The 18,409-nt window shown below is 44.6% G+C and overlaps 2 protein-coding genes across 2 annotated transcripts; one reads left to right on the forward strand and one right to left on the reverse strand.

Annotated features, from left to right (window-relative positions):
- Positions 1-7,545: 7,545 nt before the first annotated feature.
- On the forward strand, positions 7,546-8,054 carry LOC133019753 (protein EOLA1-like). Its single transcript, XM_061086309.1, is given in 3 exon segments — positions 7,546-7,633; positions 7,781-7,884; positions 7,887-8,054. Coding segments are annotated over 2 exon segments (270 nt in total). The 5' UTR covers positions 7,546-7,633; positions 7,781-7,782.
- A 2,186-nt stretch (positions 8,055-10,240) lies between these two features.
- On the reverse strand, positions 10,241-12,437 carry LOC133019349 (E3 ubiquitin-protein ligase TRIM41-like). Its single transcript, XM_061085788.1, has 2 exons — positions 12,369-12,437; positions 10,241-12,285 (listed from the first exon to the last, which is right to left on the reverse strand). Exon 2 carries the CDS (start codon positions 12,281-12,283, stop codon positions 10,655-10,657), a length of 1,629 nt encoding a protein of 542 aa, XP_060941771.1. The 5' UTR covers positions 12,284-12,285; positions 12,369-12,437; the 3' UTR covers positions 10,241-10,654.
- Between the last annotated feature and the right edge of the window lie 5,972 nt (positions 12,438-18,409).

The raw sequence follows: 18,409 nt of genomic DNA on the forward strand, positions 1-18,409 counted from the left end.
TCACAGACCACAACCTTCCACCAAGTTCACTGGTAATCTGTTGTTTTTTATAATCCCACTAACGAACCAACCAACACACAAACATACTGGGTGAAAACAAAACCTCCTTGACAGAAGTCATGACAACCTGTGACTGTGACATGTGAGTTATCAGGACATGTCTTCACAGGGAGAGGAAGAAGAGTCATGTTTCTGAGGAGGAGCAGTCGTCCTGCTGTGCTTCGTGTCAGGACGTCCTGAAGGATTCATGGTTTTTCAGACAGTGGACAGTTTGGTTCTTCAGAGAGTGCATCACCTCATACTGGGACCAGTCTGGCTCTTCAGGAGACTCCTCCTGTCCCCAGTGTGGAAAGAGATCCAGAACAGGAGCTGGAGGTCAGACAGCCGGTCAGAGCAGCACTGTACATGTGTCTGCTGATGTCTTCACTTCTGACAACAGCACATGTGGTTTTATTTTGTTCGTATTTGATCGTTAGAAAAGCACAAAGTTAAAAAGCTTTTATTTTCTGTATTTTTTCTGTATCTGATGAAAACAATCAGCAGATTCTCAGATTCTGTGTATCTGACATTGTTTCTTGTCTTTCAGCAGATCGTGGTCTGCAGGAGGTTTTAGATGAACATAAGCTCAGTCTGAGGAGGAGATGTGAACATGTGACTGAAGGAAGTGATGCAACAGGAAGTAGAACCCTCCTCAACAGGATTTACACTGAGCTCTACATCACAGAGGGACAGAGTGAAGAGGTTAATACTCAACATGAGGTGAGGCAGCTTGAGACGGCTTCCAAGAAGAAGATCCTCCACGACACTCCCATCAGGTGCCACGACATCTTTAAAGCCTCCACTGACCAGCAGAGCAGCATCAGAGTCGTCCTGACCTACGGCGTCGCTGGCGTTGGAAAAACCTTCTCGGTGCAGAAGTTCACTCTGGACTGGGCCGAGGGTTTAGAGAACCAGGATGTGGGTCTGCTGATTGTGCTTTCGTTCAGGGAGCTGAACCTGGTGAAGGACCAGCAGCACAGTCTCCTCACGCTGCTCCGTGTTTTCCATCCAGCGTTACAGAAGCTCACGGCAGAGACGCTCGCTGTCTGTAAACCTTTGTTCATCTTTGACGGCCTGGATGAAAGCAGACCTTCTCTGGACTTCAACCACAGGGAGCTTGTGTCTGAGGTCACACAGAGGTCATCAGTCAACGTGCTGCTGACAAACCTCATCCTGGGGAATCTGCTTCCCTCGGCTCTCGTCTGGATAACCTCCAGACCTGCGGCGGCCAATCAGATCCCTCCTGCATGTGTTGACAGGGTCACAGAAGTACGAGGCTTCACTGACGCCCAGAAGGAGGAGTACTTCAGGAGGAGATTCAGTGATGAAGAGCTGTGCAGCAGAATCATCTCACACATCAAGACGTCCAGGAGCCTCCACATCATGTGTCAAATCCCAGTCTTCTGCTGGATCAGTGCTACAGTTCTGGAGCACATGTTGACCACAGACCAGAGAGGAGAGCTGCCCAAGACCCTGACTGACCTGTACTCACACTTCCTGCTGGTTCAGACAAAGAGGAAGAGCAACAAGTACGGTGAGGGACATGAGACGACTCCACACCAGCTGACGGAGGCTGACAGGGACGTTCTCCTGAAGCTGGGGAGGCTGGCACTTAAACATCTGGAGGAAGGAAACATCATGTTCTACCAAGAAGACCTGGAGCAGTGTGGTCTTAATGTCACAGAGGCCTCGGTGTACTCAGGAGTTTGTACTGAGATCTTCAGAAGAGAGTGTGTGATCTTCCAGAAATCAGTCTACTGCTTTGTTCATCTGAGCGTTCAGGAGTTCCTGGCTGCAGTCTACATGTTCCACTGTTACACCGAGAGGAACACAGAAGAACTCAACAACTTCTTGGGAACAAGTGGTGACACAGACAGGACCTCCTCCCTGGATAAACTCCTGGAGAGAACCATGAAGAAATCCCTCACCAGTACAAATGGTCATCTGGACCTGTTTGTTCGCTTCCTTCACGGCCTCAGTCTGGAGTCCAACCAGAGAGTCTTAGGAGGCCTGCTGGGTCGGACAGAGAACAATGCAGAGATCCTCCAGAGAGTCATCAACAGCCTGAAGGAGATGAAGAGTGGTGACATTTCTCCTGACAGAAGCATCAACATCTTCCACTGTCTGACTGAGATGAACGACCACTCAGTTCATCAGCAGATGAAACAGTTCCTGACGTCAGAGAACAGATCAAAGGAGAAACTCTCTGATATCCACTGCTCTGCTCTGGCCTACATGCTGCAGATGTCAGAGGAGGTTCTGGATGAGTTGGACCTGAAGAAGTTCAACACATCAGACCAGGCTCGAGCGAGACTGATCCCAGCTGTGAGGAACTGCAGGAAGGCTCTGTGAGTGTGTGTGTGTGTACCTAAATCTAATGAGTTCCCCTGTTAGTCTGAATGAACATGTTATGTGACCTTGACCTTTGACCTCTGACCACCTGAATCTAATGAGTTCCCCTGTTAGTCTAAATCAGGGGTGTCCAAACTTTTTGTCCGGAGGGCCACATACAGAAAAAAATACCAAGGACTGGGCCACTCACTGCCCTGGAGTGGACTGTTGACGGGTTATACAAGTGGTCATACTTTCAGATCTCTTCTGCCAAGTGCTCTTCTATTTATCCGTTCTTCTAAATCTTCCTTGTTTTTTGCCGGTATTATGGGGCATGAAACCGGAAATATGACTCTGTAAAGGATGTAGCTAGCGGACCAATCACAGCCTTGCGGGCTGCGCGAGGCTTGCGTAGCTTTGTCGTATAGTTACAAAAATTGGTAAACGCAAGCAAACACGCAAGAAGGGGCACGCAAGCACGCAAGGGCTCTTGCGTGCTTGCGTGCCCCTTCTTGCGTGTCTCGGAAAACGCAGAAGCATGCACCGGCCTCTCCCCTGTAGACGAACCCTGGCCCCATAAAGCAAAACAAAGGCTTTAAGTTAGTGCCATTTGAGCGCTACAAAATTTTGAGTTTCAAAAAAAAAAAAAAAAAGGGTGGCGGGCCGCAGTTGGCCCGCGGGCCGTAGTTTGGACACCCCTGGTCTAAATGAACATGTTGTGTGACCTTGACCTTTGACCTCTGACCACCTGAATCTAATGAGTTCCTCTGTTAGTCTGAATGAAGCTTGAACCAAATCTGAAAGGATTCTCTTGAGGAGTTTTTAACAAAGAGGGGATTTACCAGGGTGAGGGTCACATGATCACGTTTTGTATGAATGTTGTGTTTTCTGATTTAATTCTCACAGATTTGATATTTTCTTTAATTACAGACTCTTTAGTTGTGGACTCTCAGAGACTCACTGTGAAGTCGTGGCCTCAGCTCTGAAGTCAGACCCCTCACATCTGAGAGAACTGGATCTGAGTGTAAACTACCTGTATGATTCAGGAGTGAAGCTGCTGTGTTCTGGACTGAAGAGTCCAAACTGTCAACTGGAGACTCTGAGGTCCTTAAATCCTTCTTCACTTTTCAGACTTTCTTTCTTATTGGGTCATTATTTATTTAACTTGTCTCAGTTCTGCTCTGCTCACTGTCCCTCAGTCATCTGTCCCTCACCCAGCCTGTCAGTCACGTCCACCTCATCAACTCCATTCACCTGCACTCACCTGCTCCTGATCACTGAGAAAGTGTCAGTAAATAACATGTGGACTGAGGCCGAGCACTCGTCCTCCTCAGGTTTTCAAAATAAGACACATTCTTATTGAAACACGTTGGACAGTTGATAAGTATAGAAACAAACAGGAAGTGACATCAGGAGCCGTCCCTACTTTAAACAGTGTTTAATTACACGAACCTGCTCAGTGACCAACACACAGAGAAGAAGCTGATGAATGAAACAATGGTCCAACATGTCTGATCTGATATTTATCTTCAGGTCACAGACTGGACTGAGGTCAGCAGCATGTTGAGAGTCTGTGTTGACATGATGACGATCCACAACAACAGGAGGACACATTCTAATATTCATATTTCTTTATCCAGGTTGAGTCGCTGCAGTCTGTCAGAGATCAGCTGTTCTTCTCTGGCTTCAGCTCTGAGATCAAACCCCTCTCATCTGAGAGAACTGGATCTGAGTAACAACATCGACCTGCAGGATTCAGGAGTGAAGGAGCTGTGTGGTTTTCTACAGAGTCCAACCTGTCGACTGGAGACTCTGGGGTCAGTTCACTGTCTGACTTTTGTAGATCTCATATCTATAAAACAGCATTTATACACAATGTATCTAATTTAATTCTAATTTAACAAAATTCCTCTTCATACATAACTTGTATCCAATAATTCATTAATCTGTGACATTTTAAATATTCAGCTACTTGTTAAACACTGAGTTTAGTTCTGGATTTCCTAAACCGATCTGCAGGACAGAGACCGGGTCCAAATAATCTATTTGTACTGAATCAGGACTCGTTTTTAGTCCAACATGTTTGATTTCATATTTATCTTCCATGTTATGAGTCTGTGCTGACATGAATATGTGTCTGTTATTTTCACACATTATGTTATTTTCAACTCAGTTTAATTTACAGTTAAGTTTTATTCTTTATCCAGGTTGATGTGGTGCACTCTGACAGAGATCAGCTGCTCTTCTCTGGCTTCAGCTCTGAGGTCAAACCCCTCTCATCTGAGAGAACTGGATCTGAGAAACAACAACCTGCAGGACTCAGGAGTGAAGGAGCTGCTTGATCTGCAGCAGAGTCCAACCTGTCGACTGGAGACTCTGAGGTCAGTAGATGGTTGGAGTCAGTCCACGCTGCTTTCATCAGTATTTTACTAAACACAGTCAGTATCACAGATCCAGGGTCTGTGCTACCAAGCAGGATTTGTGGTTATCAGGTGAACTTCAGGTTTAGTTTTTTCAGTCCTACGAAGCTCGTCCACTTCTTAACGAGGTAAATCACCATGGTAACTTCTGATGAACGGCTAACCTGCTCCAGGATAAGTTGGAGATCAACCCGTATAGAAGCTCCGCCCACTGACCACAGTGACTCTAAACTGTTGTGTGGTGCACACTCTCCTTAAAGGGACGGATAAGGGAAGTTTAAATCAACGTCTGGTTGTTTCAGTTGATCTCTAACTCACCCAGAACATCTCAATGTCTCCAGACTCATCCTGTCCCCAAAACACCAGATGACCTCAGTCAGCTTCCTGGAGACAGGTCCATGTGTGTGTCCTCAGAGACAGTGAGACAGTGTGTGTCCTCAGAGACAGTGAGACAGTGTGTGTCCTCAGAGTCAGTGTGTCTTCAGAGACAGTGACACAGTGTGTGTCCTCAGAGACAGTGTGTGTCCTCAGAGACAGTGAGACAGTGTGTGTCCTCAGAGTCAGTGAGACAGTGTGTGTCCTCAGAGACAGTGAGACAGTGTGTGTCCTCAGAGTCAGTGAGACAGTGTGTGTCTTCTTGTCCTCCACTCGTCTTGTTAGTAAACAACAGATTCAGATCTTGTGGCCTCGAGTTATTTATCTCGTTCATACGTTATTATGTCGTGGTCACGTAATATATTTTGACCAGATGCCACCAGGGGGCGCTGTAACTTACACAAGCTGGACCACAGCTGAGAGCCTCACACGTGGGACAGAGACGGTGTCGTCTTCATCTGATCTGAGACAGTTTGTCCTCTCACTTCATCAGTGAAGAACTGATCAGGTGGAACTTTGTCACAGCTCTGAGATCAGTGGGACTGAAGCCTCTCCTCATCACCATGGTAACCAGGAGCTCTTTATACAGAGCAGAACCTCTGCTGAGGTCCATCTGTCTCATCTGGTCCCAGTTTGTCAGAAGCAGATGTTCATCAACACACAGTGAAACATGTCTTCACCTGTAACAGCAGTAAATCCAGCTCTCAGGTGTCCACTCTGCACTTTGACATGCAGAGGACACACACTGAGCTCTTAGCGTGTTCATTCCAACACGTGAACATGAAGCAGAGAGGAAGCTGCTCCACCTCTGAACAGGACTGAAGTCCCTGCTGCTCTTTCTACTGGATGAGCTGCATCACTGACTCACAGCTGATGAAGTGAGTCTCTGTGACACTGATGTCTTCTTCTCTCAACAGGTGGAAGAGGTCTCAGTGGATCTGAGTGTGAAGAGGACAGTGTGTGTGGACGGAGGCTGAGCTGTGTCCTGAGGATCCAGAGGCTGAAGCAGCAGCAGCTTGTGTGTAGTCTCCAATCTACACAACCCCTAATCTGCATGTGTTTGTGAGATGAAGCCGGAGCACCTGGAGAAAACACGGGGAGAACATGCAGACTCCACACAGGAAGACCCATCTGAACCGGATTCAAACCAGCAACCTTCCTGCCCCGATTGTGTTTATTCACATGAAGAATGTGTTTATTGAAATGACACAACACAAGCAGAATATATAAACCCTCTATAAAGAGTCACATACAGTGTGTTTAAGTTTGTCTTTATTATTGTCCACCTTTGTCCCTCAGTATGTCTCCATGTGTGTCTGCTGCTCAGACAAGATGGCCGACTAGGGCTGGACAAACAGTTATTTCTGTTATCAACAACTGAAGCTGACCTGACCGGGCTGACGCCGTTTTACAGCTCGGTGGTGAACGCCTGGCAGACGCTGGAGGTCAAGCGGCCTCCTGACCCCAGACCTGGGATATGGCTGTTTGAGGAGCTGCTGTTTTACGATGATTTCCTGAGAACTGACACCTTTTCCTCTACAATATGAAGGAATAACTTCCTTAAGTTCCTAAAGTTTATTGAGGCGGGCCTCATCAAACTGGGCCACCTCACAAAGGCGTCCATGGAAACCCTCTGTGACGTCACCAGCATCAGGTCCTCCAGAGTGCTGCAGAGGATGTGGAGCAGGTGTTGCAGTCCCTGTTGACACATTGCATTTTGTTCCCATATGAATTTTGCGTTAGATTAATCAGTATGATGTAATAATGACATCATCAGCTGTAACTGTTTCAAATCAGTATTTTCTGTGCTGTGATGTCATCGATAATGCTGATGATTTCATCTATGACCTCATCAGTAATATATGTAATGAGGGGGCGTGTACTATCTGTATCATCTGTTATTGGTAGATGAGATTAATTGATCTGTGCTGTGATTTGCATGATGGCAAAAAAATTAATTGGTTCAAACATTGAAAACTGTCAAACGAGTTCGTCATAAAAAATAACTTCATCGTCATCATTGTGTGCAAGTCATGTTTATTTATGATTCATGCTTTTATCTTATTTGTTTTTTAATATTTAAAATCACATATTTTTTATTCATTTGAATGAAAATTAGAATAGATGGAAAAAAAAGATTTTGTTCATCACGAGCAATGAGTTTTTTATTTTCAAGTTTTCTTGTAACTTTATTTTTTCATCAGAGTAAAAATGAAAACACAGGAGTATCTGAACTGCTGCAGTAGCCTGGTGAATGTGTAGGGGGCAGTATAACCACCGAGCTGCTCAGTAGCTGCACATTATTCTACACAGAAGAAAAACGTAGAAAACAGGAAGCAGATTCTCTGTGTGCGCGTAAAAACCAACGAACAAGAATCAACGTCATCACGTCATCAAACTGAAAAACTGCTTAAGTAAAGTTAAATCAAAGGATTTCACCGCCGAGACTTTGATCTGTACGGAAACCGGTTTGTGACAAACTTCATTCCACATCTGAGGGGGGGGGGGGGGGGGGGGGGCTTGTGTGTGCGCTTGTTTCTCTCACACACCAGGAGGGGTGGGGTGCGCTTGTTTCTCTCACACAGCAGTAAGGGTGGGGTGCGCTTGTTTTGCAGACATGTCGGTGACGGTGTGGTGTCTGTCGTTCCGCCAGCCGTACGCCGGTCTGGTTCTGGACGGGCTGAAGACGCTGGAGAGCCGCTGGAGGCCCCTGCTGGCCCCCCGCTGGAGAACCACACCCTGGTGGTCCACATCGCCCGGCGGGACTGGGAGGGCGACGAGTGGCGGGCGGTGCTTCGCGGCCCACTGGGGATGAACGAGGCTCAGATCCAAGCGCTCCTGGAGTCCGGGGAGCGGTTCGGCCGCGGCGTGGTGGCAGGTGGGGACTGACCTGGGTTTTCTGTGGGTTCCTGAAGGCATCACCTAACACAGGGGTCTTCAACGTGTTTCAGGCCAAGGACCCCCAAACTAGTGGAGAGATGGAGCAGGGACCCCCTACTATATATATTGTATAAAATAATGTTTTATATTAAACTGGGCCTAGTGCCATGTATAAACATAACTACCCTGATATTGTACATTCAATACTAAGATATTCAAATATTACACGGGTTCATATATTCATGTTTTTAATTTAAACATGTGCAAGGTACAGGGTGGCCATGCCACTGCCATTTATAAACACAGCACTGAGCTATTAAAGTAATTCACAGATTCATGTTTTTATTTTAAACATGTAGACGAGACAGTGAATCCTCAAACCATCTGTGGATGTAACACACACACTCCCTCATGAGTGAGATGTGGGACCTGCTGGGCAGCACACAGCTGATCTGACCTTGGACGGGTGGAGGTCGTCAGGTCAAATCAGCCTCACAATATGCTGGATGCATGTTAATGTGTATAAAAAAAATTGGTTTGAAATTTTTTTTTAAATTATAAAAAATTTAAAAAATTGTCTAATCAACCAAAGATTTTGCGACCCCCCTGCAGTACCTCCGCGGACCCCCTAGGGGTCGCGGACCCCCTGTTGAAGACCTCTGCTCTACATGAAGGCTTCACCCAGCAGAAGGGGACCGGTGAGGAAGAGGAGGAAGAGGAGGATAGAGAACCGGTGTGGAGGAGGAGGAGGAGGAGGAGGAGGAGAGAGAGAGTGAGGAGGAGGAGGAGGAGGAGGAGAGAGAGAGTGAGGAGGAGGAGGAGGAGGAGGAGGAGGAGGAGGAGGAGGAGGAGGAGGAGGAGGAGGAGGAGGAGGAGGAGGAGGAGGAGGAGGAGGAGGAGGAGGAGGACAGAGAACCGGTGAGGAGGAAGAGGAGAGAGTACCGGTGAGGAGGAAGAGGAGGAGGAAATAGAACCGGTGGTGAGGAGGAGGAGGGAACTGGTGAGGAGGAGGAGGAAGAGGAGGAGGAGGAGGAGGAGGAGGAGGAGGAGGAGGGACAACCAGTGAATTTGAATGAAAGGATTGTCATGTAAAGCAGGGGTTTTCAACCGGGGTTCCGCGGCCCCCTGGTGGTCCGCGGCGGCATTGCAGGGGGTCCGCGAAATTCGCTTTGATATTTCAACACATTTCCAGATTACTCTTGAATATCGTGAAAAATATCTAAAATAAGAAAAATATGTCTAAAATAATATAAAGGTGCTGGTGACCATGAGGTTAAACTTAAGTAGGCTTAAAATTGTTTGTGTGATATTGTATGATTTTCATTTGTGACATATTCTGCATTACTTTGTCATCTTCCCTCTTCAGTTGTAGCCCCAGTTTATGTTGATTGTTATTGATCACCGTTACTCTAACGTTCTCTCAACATGTCAGCTACATGTCTGTACATTTAAGTCATGAACGTTATATATTGATGTACATATGGTTCTGAGATGCAGTACAACTACAAACTGCATTTTAATTTTGTTTTCAATTCTTAAGCACTGAAAATCAACCGTTTTTGTTGTTTTTTCACAGATTTTTCTAGATTTGTTTGAGGTTTTTAAATAAAACCAACATGGAAAACCAAATGTTAAAAATTTCTAGTCAGAATGGTCCCTGACAAAACCAGTTGAAAACCCCTGTCATAGGAGACACAAAAACGTCCAATACATCTTACAAATTCGGTTCCACACAGGGGTCGACAACCCGCGGCTCTGGAGCCACATGTGAACAGGAGCTTGCTTGTTGGTTCTGTTTATTCAGTTTAACAGGAAAACATGACATGTCTCCAGCTCAGACCAGAGGAGTCAGTTCTGTCTAAAGACAACATGATATTTGAGATTGTATACGGCCCAGTGGGTCTCCGAGGGTTAACAGTAGACATCTGCAGAAATAAAGTTTATTATTTATAAAAATGAATTAACAGTTACAGTTTAGCAAATTTTCCACGATCATTGAGACAGATCTCTTGTAATAAGATGTAGTTTAGGCCCCTTAACATTTATCTCAGTGCAAAATACTGAACCTGTGATCTGCTCCTAACACTGGAACCTCGGACTGTAATCCTACGAGTAGTGTGATGTGTAGAGGAACTGCTTTAGTCTTTAATATATAAATCCAGCTGAGCTGTGACATGAAAGAACGACACAACAGAATCTGTATATATTCAGTTTATTATGTAAATATTTCAACGATTGAATCACTTGATAAAATACTTGAATTAAAACCAACACCACATTATGACAGTAAACTTTACCATTCTTATATAAAAGGATCAGACAGTAACAATAACTAGAAACATGCACTGGGTCCATACATTTTTTCCAGATTTACATGGGGTCCCTGTGACCTTTGACCAATGTAATTCATCAATAGATCTTTGATTCAAAATGATAAATAATCAACATTTTCTCATTTGTTGCTCTGTGAGGCCACCCTGACCTTTGACCTTTGGCTACCAGATTCTAACCAGTTCATCCTGGATTCCAAGTGATTGTTTCTACCGAATTTAAAGAAATTCCCACTTGACTTTCATGGGTTTCACATTCTCCAGAATGGGACGGATGGACTAGTGAGTTTGAGGTACAGGTGTAATGATGAGAGGGGCGGAGTTTGTTCCATTATGATTCGTCTGAGGGCAGAAGTACGGATAAAGTTTCTCTGTAAAGCAGCAGCCTGTGATACAACCGATGAGTGATTTAGAGTCTGCATTGTAAAAATACACCTCACCTTTGTTGTAGTCTACAAAGACGCCCAACTTCTGAAGCTCTTCTTTCAATATTTTAAGTTCTGAGGCTGCAGTTGTTTGATATTTGCCCTCAACCAATCCAATGGACCAATATCCATTTTCAACTGACAGAACTGTCTTGTTCTTTCTATCCACCGACTCTCTGGCCACGCCAACGATCCAACCTATCTTTCCTTTCACCTGCACCTCAAAGTAAAACTTCCCTGTCGTGAATCCCTCTTTTGCCAAAACCTGACGCACATGAAATCTCTTTGGATTGTCTTTAACTTTGTCCTTTTCAATGTTGTCTTCTACTGTAACTTGTTTTCCGTCTTCGCTTATGACAAGTGAGTTATGTGCAGTGTCAGGGTCAAGGGTCAAGTCGACTGCGTGCTGTCTCATTCTTTTCATTCTGATCTCAGGAATCTCTTCCATTATTTCATCGACTCTCTGTTTCAGCCGAGTCAGGTGACCTCTCGTTGCCTGGAAAGACAGGTCAGGGCCGAGGTCTGTGTCGGGACAGCTCTCGTGTGGAGGTCTGGACAAGGTGGGGAAGCTCTGGAGGAAACGATAGTGATCCTGTGACTGTGACAGATGTTCCAGCTGACTGCTTCGGCTCTTGAGCTCAGTCACTTCCCTCCTCAGTTCTTTGAGAAGCTCTTCACCCTTTTGCTTTATTCCTCTGTGCCTCTGCTGGATCGCCTCAACGAGCTCGGCCTGGCTCGTCTGAATGAACTGGATCAACTCGGTGAACACCTGCACGGCGGCTTGTTCCTCTTTTTCAGAATCTACCTGGCTGACATCGAGTAATTTTTCAACCTCCGCTATCTTCTCAATCCGTGTCTGTATCAACTTCTGCATGTTTGCCTGTGCCTCGTCTTTTGTTGCCACCACTCTTTCATATTGCTCCTCCAGGAGGACGGCCTTGTGACCCTTGTGATCAGCTTTCAGACACAGGACGCAGATGAAGGCCTGCTCCTTCAAGCAGTACAGCTCGGTCATCTTGTTGTGTGTCTTGCACATCCTGTCGTCGAGATTCTTCACTGGCTCTAACAATGTGTGACCTTTGAGCCCAGCAAGTCTCAGATGCGGCTCCAGGTGTGACTCACAGAAAGAAGTCAGACACGTCAGGCAAGATTTAACGGCCTTTTCTTTTATCTCAGAGCAGAAGTCACAAAGAACGTCAACAGCAGGAAGCTGTGGGCCTGGAGTCGAGGCTTTGACTTGAACCAACTTCTTAAACTCATCAGCTAACTCTGAGACGACAGTGTTGACTTGAAGTTCAGGTCTTGTGGAGAATTCCCGTTTGCACATGGGACACTGGCAAGTGTCTCCGCTGTCCCAGTACGTGTGGAGACATGAGCTGCAGAAGTTGTGTCCACACGACAACGAGACTGGGTCTGTGAACACGTCCAGACAGATGGAACACAGTAACCTCTCCTCTGACAGCACACAGCTGGCTGAAGCCATATCTGGACAAACACATGGGAGGCAGTTATAACTCATATCTGTGCTGAATAATCTGTTATAGATTTAATGGAAGGTTTAAATTTACCTGTGAAGTTTGAGAGGTTTAGAAGCAGCAGCTTGAAGTGACGAGCAGAGTGTTACTTTCCTCCTTGAGTTTCACTTCAGCATGATGACGCTGGTGATGGCCCCTCCCCTGCTGCTCTGCTCCACTTCCTGGTTAGGTTTAACTCTTTCCACTCTGGTCATAGATATATGACTCTGTTCACATTGGGAACTACGGTGGCCCTGAGAGCTCAACACACAGCAACTTAACAAAACACATGCAAGTGGACAAAACACATGCAGGTGGAAAACATCTTCATCAATTTCACAACACAACACTACACAACATATCACAGAAACGCACAGCAAATACAGAAAACGACAACGGAAGTGTTTCCAGAGGACAACTAAAAGTGATGGACACTGATGTCATAGGACAGGGGTTTTCAACCGGGGGTCCGCGGCCCCCTTGTGGTCCGCGACGGCCTTACAGGGGGTCCGCAAAATTCGCTTTGATATTTCAACACATTTCCAGATTACTTTTGAATATAGTGAAAAATATCTAAAATAAGAAAAATATGTCTAAAATAATATAAAGGTGCTGGTGATCATGAGGTTAAACTTAAGTAGGCCTCAATTGTTTGTGTGATATTGTATGATATTCATTTGTGACATATTCTGCATTTCTTTGTCATCTTCCCTCTTCAGTTGTAGCCCCAGTTTATGTTGATTGTTATTGATCACCGTTACTTTAACGTTCTCTCAACATGTCAGCTACATGTCTGTACATTTAAGTCATGAACGTTATATATTGATGTACATATGGTTCTGAGATGCAGTACAACTACAAACTGCAATTTAATTTTGTTTTCAATTCTTAAGCACTGAGAATCAACCGTTTTTGTTGTTTTTTCACATATTTTTCTAGATTTGTTTGAGGTTTTTGAATAAAACCAACATGGAAAACTAAATGTTAAAACTTCCTTAGGCACGCGCATGCGTAGGCACATCAGTGGGCCGCGGATTACTTTCCAGTCAGAATGGTCCCTGGGACAAAACCAGTTGAAAACCCCTGATGTAAAGGCTCCACTGAGTGACATTCTAGTTTTGTAGTCATTTGAAACCAGTATTTTATAGATTCGATCACTTTTTTCAACACAGTAACTGACAGTGATGATCTGATCTCACCATAATATTTTCCCCCATTTTCCATAATAAAATTCATACTCGAAACCAAAACTAAAATGACAGAGACCATTCTTGAGAAACAATTTCTTTAAGTCTTCATACACTTCTAAGTTTGGTCCATATCTCATCTGCTAACATGCGGGAGGTGGAGTTTATGACAAGCACAAGATACAGTAATACTGGGAAACAAAGTATAAACACTTTGTTTCTGTAACTTATTCATTTTGTCCTACAGCAGCGTTATTATAAATATGTTTTTTTATATGATGAAATCAATTTATAAATGCTGCTCATGGCATAAGCTTTTATTTGAGAGAGAATTTAATGTTCCAGGTAGAAATTGGTGTTCTTGAAATTGTGGCAAATCAATTCGCTGCTAAAAAAGAGAATTATAATAAGAAGACAAATTTTAGCTGCATTTAAAGAAATATGTGAACTGGTTTGTGTTTGTCTTTGCTTCTGTCTCTCTCTCTCTCTCTCTCTCTCTCTCTCTCTCTCTCTCTCTCTCTCTCTTTCTCTCTCTCTCTCTCTCTCTCTCTCAGGCTCTTCGGGCTCTTCAGGCTCTTCAGGCTCTTCAGGCTCTTCAGGCCTTTGAAGACGAGCTCTGTGGAACGCTCTCATCAGGGTGAAAGCTTTCAGCGTCTGCCGGCAGGAATCGATGCTCACACACGAGCGTATCAAGGCTTTTAGTGAAGAGAGTCTGATGAACACTGAACAGTCGAGTGGACCAGTTTGGATCCACGTTTTGAAATGAAGACATAGAGACATATAGAGATGTTCAGCATCAAATATCAGACTCATGAGCTGGAGATGTGTGAAGTGATGAAGAAGCAGCTCAGGTCCATGTAGAATTTGTATTTATGTTCTAATTGTTTTAATTCTATTTTATGTGTTTGTCTTTATTAGTCCCGTCTTTGTTTTTCTCGTTATCCTTTTACATTGATATTATTTATATGTTTTAAATATTTGTTTTGTATTCAAAATATTTAATAAAAAGTGATTTGAGAAGAAAATAAATGTTTTTCCTGAGATGAGGTAGAACATGTGCAGTAATAATCAAAACAATCATATTAATAATCACCTGCCCAGGGACGATTCACACAAGAGTCAAAATAAAACAAACCAAGGACATAAGATAAAAGTAGAAGTTCTGTGTGATAATAATGAAACTAGTGGTTAAAAGCTTCTTTTCTTTAATTCTAACCCTTAAAATGAATTCAAATATATCGTAAAATAAGACTGAAATCTAAGGAATGAATTATCTCGTCCCTCAGTTTATTTTAAAAACACAAATATTAACCTATCGCAGCTTAAAACCACTTCATGAAGCAGCACACATGTGACCTGAAGGGCTGAGAGGGAACACAGATTATCGCAGCTAATTACAAAAGTTAAAAGTAGCTCCGCCCACGAGGCTCATTAATAAACGAGCGTGTTAGTGTGGTCGTCCTAACCACTTGTTAGGACGACCACGCTAACGGCTGGACCGTACAGCAAAAGAAGACCAAGGCAGGATAGTTGCGTGTCACAGACGGGTTTATTGTGGTCTCTCAGGCAACATGGCACACGTCCTCCACCTCCTGCAGCAACACTGCTCCCAGGCCCACTCCAGAAGCGTCAGTCTGCAGGATGAACGGCTTCTCAAAGTCAGGACTGTGGAGGACTGGGTGAGTGCAGATGGCTTCCTTGAGGTCCCTGAAAGCTCTGTCACACTCATCCGTCCGATGAACCTTGCTTGAAGCAGAGGCTTTGGTTAGATCAGTCAGCACAACAGCTCCATCAGCAAATTGAGGCACAAACTCACGATACCAGCCCACCAACCCGAGGAATCCCCTCAGTTTCTTTTTGGTGGTGGGAACCGGAAAGGATTGAATGGCCTCCACTTTCCCCAGCTGTGGTTTAATCTGTCCAAATCCAATGATGTAACCCAAGTACTCCACTTCTGTTTGGGCAACAGCACACTTGTGAGGGTGAGGCCAGCTGCCTCTATTTTCCGCAGCACCTGTTGCAGGTGAACCATATGCTCCTCCCATGTCTGGCTGAAAATAACTATATCATCCAGATATGCAGCCGTACAGTCAGACAAATCTCTCAGAACATGGTCCATTAGCCTTTGAAATGTGGCTGGCGCCCCCTGGAGACCAAATGGCATGACCTTGAATTGATACATACCAAATGGTGTTCTGAAAGCTGTCATCTCCCTGGCATCTGGTGCTAAGGCGACCTGCCAGTAGCCTTTGCTGAGATCCAGTGCGGTGATGTACTGAGCTCTCCCAACTCTCTCCAGCAGATCATCAATCCGAGGCATTGGGTATGGATCACAGTTGGACACTGTATTCAGTTTCCCTCCATCTGTGTCAGTCAGTGGAGCCTGAGACTTTGCATCATCATCTGACTGTGCTGCATCGTTCGTAATGTACTCCTTGGTCCTTCTCATGATGTGCAGAGTGAGAGGGTTAATTCCAGCAGGGAGTTTCTCTTCTGCCTGGATCAGAGGGATCTCTTCATCAGTGTCCAGATTCTTGATCATCACACAAGCCAGGATTTCTTCATCTGTCAGTTCTCGACCAGAGTTGGAACGTGGACGCTGAGGGCCTGGAGTTGTTCCTCCGCTCTGAGATGGCCCCTGGTCTGGTTCTTCTTGGCCACTTTTCTTTCCCTGCTTTGGCATCTTTTGCTGTAACGTGGATCCCACTTCTGACACCACTGGTTGTTAATGACAGGAACCGTGTGGAATTAATGCTGAGTTGAATCTGTGTCTGAGGAATCTTCACTCGCTTTGTGTGGAAATCTGAATTCCCTCAGTCGCTGATTCTTCCCACGTTCACTTTAACCGAAAATACCAAATTACAAAGTTTACATTTTTCATGTTCGTGCTTCACGCTCCTCGAATCGTTCGGCCTCTTCTCCAGGAATTAAATTTGCAGAAAAGCTTTTTATGCTCCGCTGCATGTGTCTCTCTCTCCTCTCTGCTTCTCTTTTTATTATTCTTTTTATTCTTCTTCCTTGTGGAATCCAGCGTTTTATCATTCCGTCCCGAGCCGGTTCCACAAGGTTAATAAGCGTCGCAGGGTGCTGCTGGGGGAGCGGGGGGGGGGAATCGATAACCCGATGAAGGTGGTCAAGACAAAACAAGGTGTCCTCCAGCTGTGGTGCAGCGGAGGTGATTGAATCTGACGTGCTTCATTACACGCCCTGGCTCCGTGTTCTGCTCGGGGACTTTCACCCAAAACCTCTGCAAGACAAACACCATCAATCTGAGAGGACGAGTCCAACTGCTCCTTCAGTCTGTCCGAGTCAAATCCCATTTGCTCTGTGGATGTTCACTCCAGTTAGAAGACAGAGATGTCGGTAAAGCATGAAGTTTAAAAAGCAAGAGTTTCATTTGCTCAAAGGTCGCAGGCACGAATGCAGAATCCTTCGGAGGACTTGATTGAAGACCACAGTTCCCAGTCCTTGGGTTGACTTTAGAGAATCGATCCCTGAGATGCTCAGGTAGAGATAAGGTTCCAGGAAGTAACTGGATTAAAGTGAGAGGAGCGGAAGAAGCTCAGGGTCAGAGTCACTTCTTCTTCACGTCAGAATCAACCGGAGGAGACGACTGATCAGGATTTCTGCTCCTGTGATGGGAGATGAATCATGAGTCTGGATAATCAGCAGAAACTGAGGAGGTGGATTGTATTTGTGTTATGATTTAATTAGAAAAACATATTTCTAATCCAAAAAGAAGTCATCGAAAAACCTTTAAGACATTAAGACTTTAATTATTTGGGCAAATCTCCTGTTGCTCATTGTAAATGAAATATATTCACATCACACATTTCTTTTCCTGTTGCTCTCAAAGCACTTTACAGTTCACACTTCACATTCACACCTTTATTCACACACATTCACACACATTCACACACAAACACACAAACATGCATCAAACCGCTGACCTTCCAGTTAGTGGACAACCCGCTTTGAAGTTTGGCTCATTTTGTCTTGTGAAAAATTATTTTTTTAATAAGAAAAACTATGTTTATAGTGTTAAAGATTATTGGTTTTACAATTTTATAATGAATGAGGTTTTTTTAACATCTGTCTAACAACTGTATAAACATTTTTGGCCTGATTCAGGTTCAACCCTAAAAAAAATATCTAAAACATACGGAGAATAAATAGAGTAACATACAACTTCTTTTATCATCTATATTTAAAGGAGTTTTTTTATTGGGTTTTTAAGGATTTTTGAATCTAAACATTACAGTGGAGACATTCATAAAGACGCACAATCAGGGAATATGCCTTTAAAGCAATGGACAGAGACCGAGGAGCAAATAATAACAGTAGAACAAACGGTAACAAGAACGTAAATTACACAACTAAACAAACGTAGGAAAACACAACAACGAGCTGGACAGGTTTATATTCATAACAGTTATTGTCTGTGGGCTCCTCTCTCTCTTCCTGTTTACGCTCACTCACACAATAATCAATAAATAGAAAAGTTTTCTCCTTCTCTAAACTTGGCAGCGTGTGCGTCTCTTCTTCAGTCGATGGATCCAAGTTGTGTTTCTGTTTTTTAATAAACCTGAACATTATGAGTCGGTAACGATTTCCCCCCCGCAGACGGACGGACAGGTTTAATTTGAGGACTCGGCTGCAGGTTTGGATCTGAGGCTTCTGGGTAATATTTCAGTCTGGCTGCTGACAGTCGCCGGCAGATTCGTTGATTTCCCCCCCCCCCCCCGTTTCATTTTCATCCCCTGTTCATTTTTCCAATTAGCCAATCTGAGGTCCACCTGCACCGGGCGGCCGCGGCTGTAAATTGTTTCCACTATCTCTCCGATATATCAAACCAGCGCCCGCAGCCGAGCTGGAGAACTCACCAGTCCATGAAAAGAAGAGGAGTGA

The sequence above is a fragment of the Limanda limanda genome, chromosome 14 (genome assembly GCF_963576545.1).
Source record: "Limanda limanda chromosome 14, fLimLim1.1, whole genome shotgun sequence".
NCBI lineage: Eukaryota > Metazoa > Chordata > Actinopteri > Pleuronectiformes > Pleuronectidae > Limanda > Limanda limanda.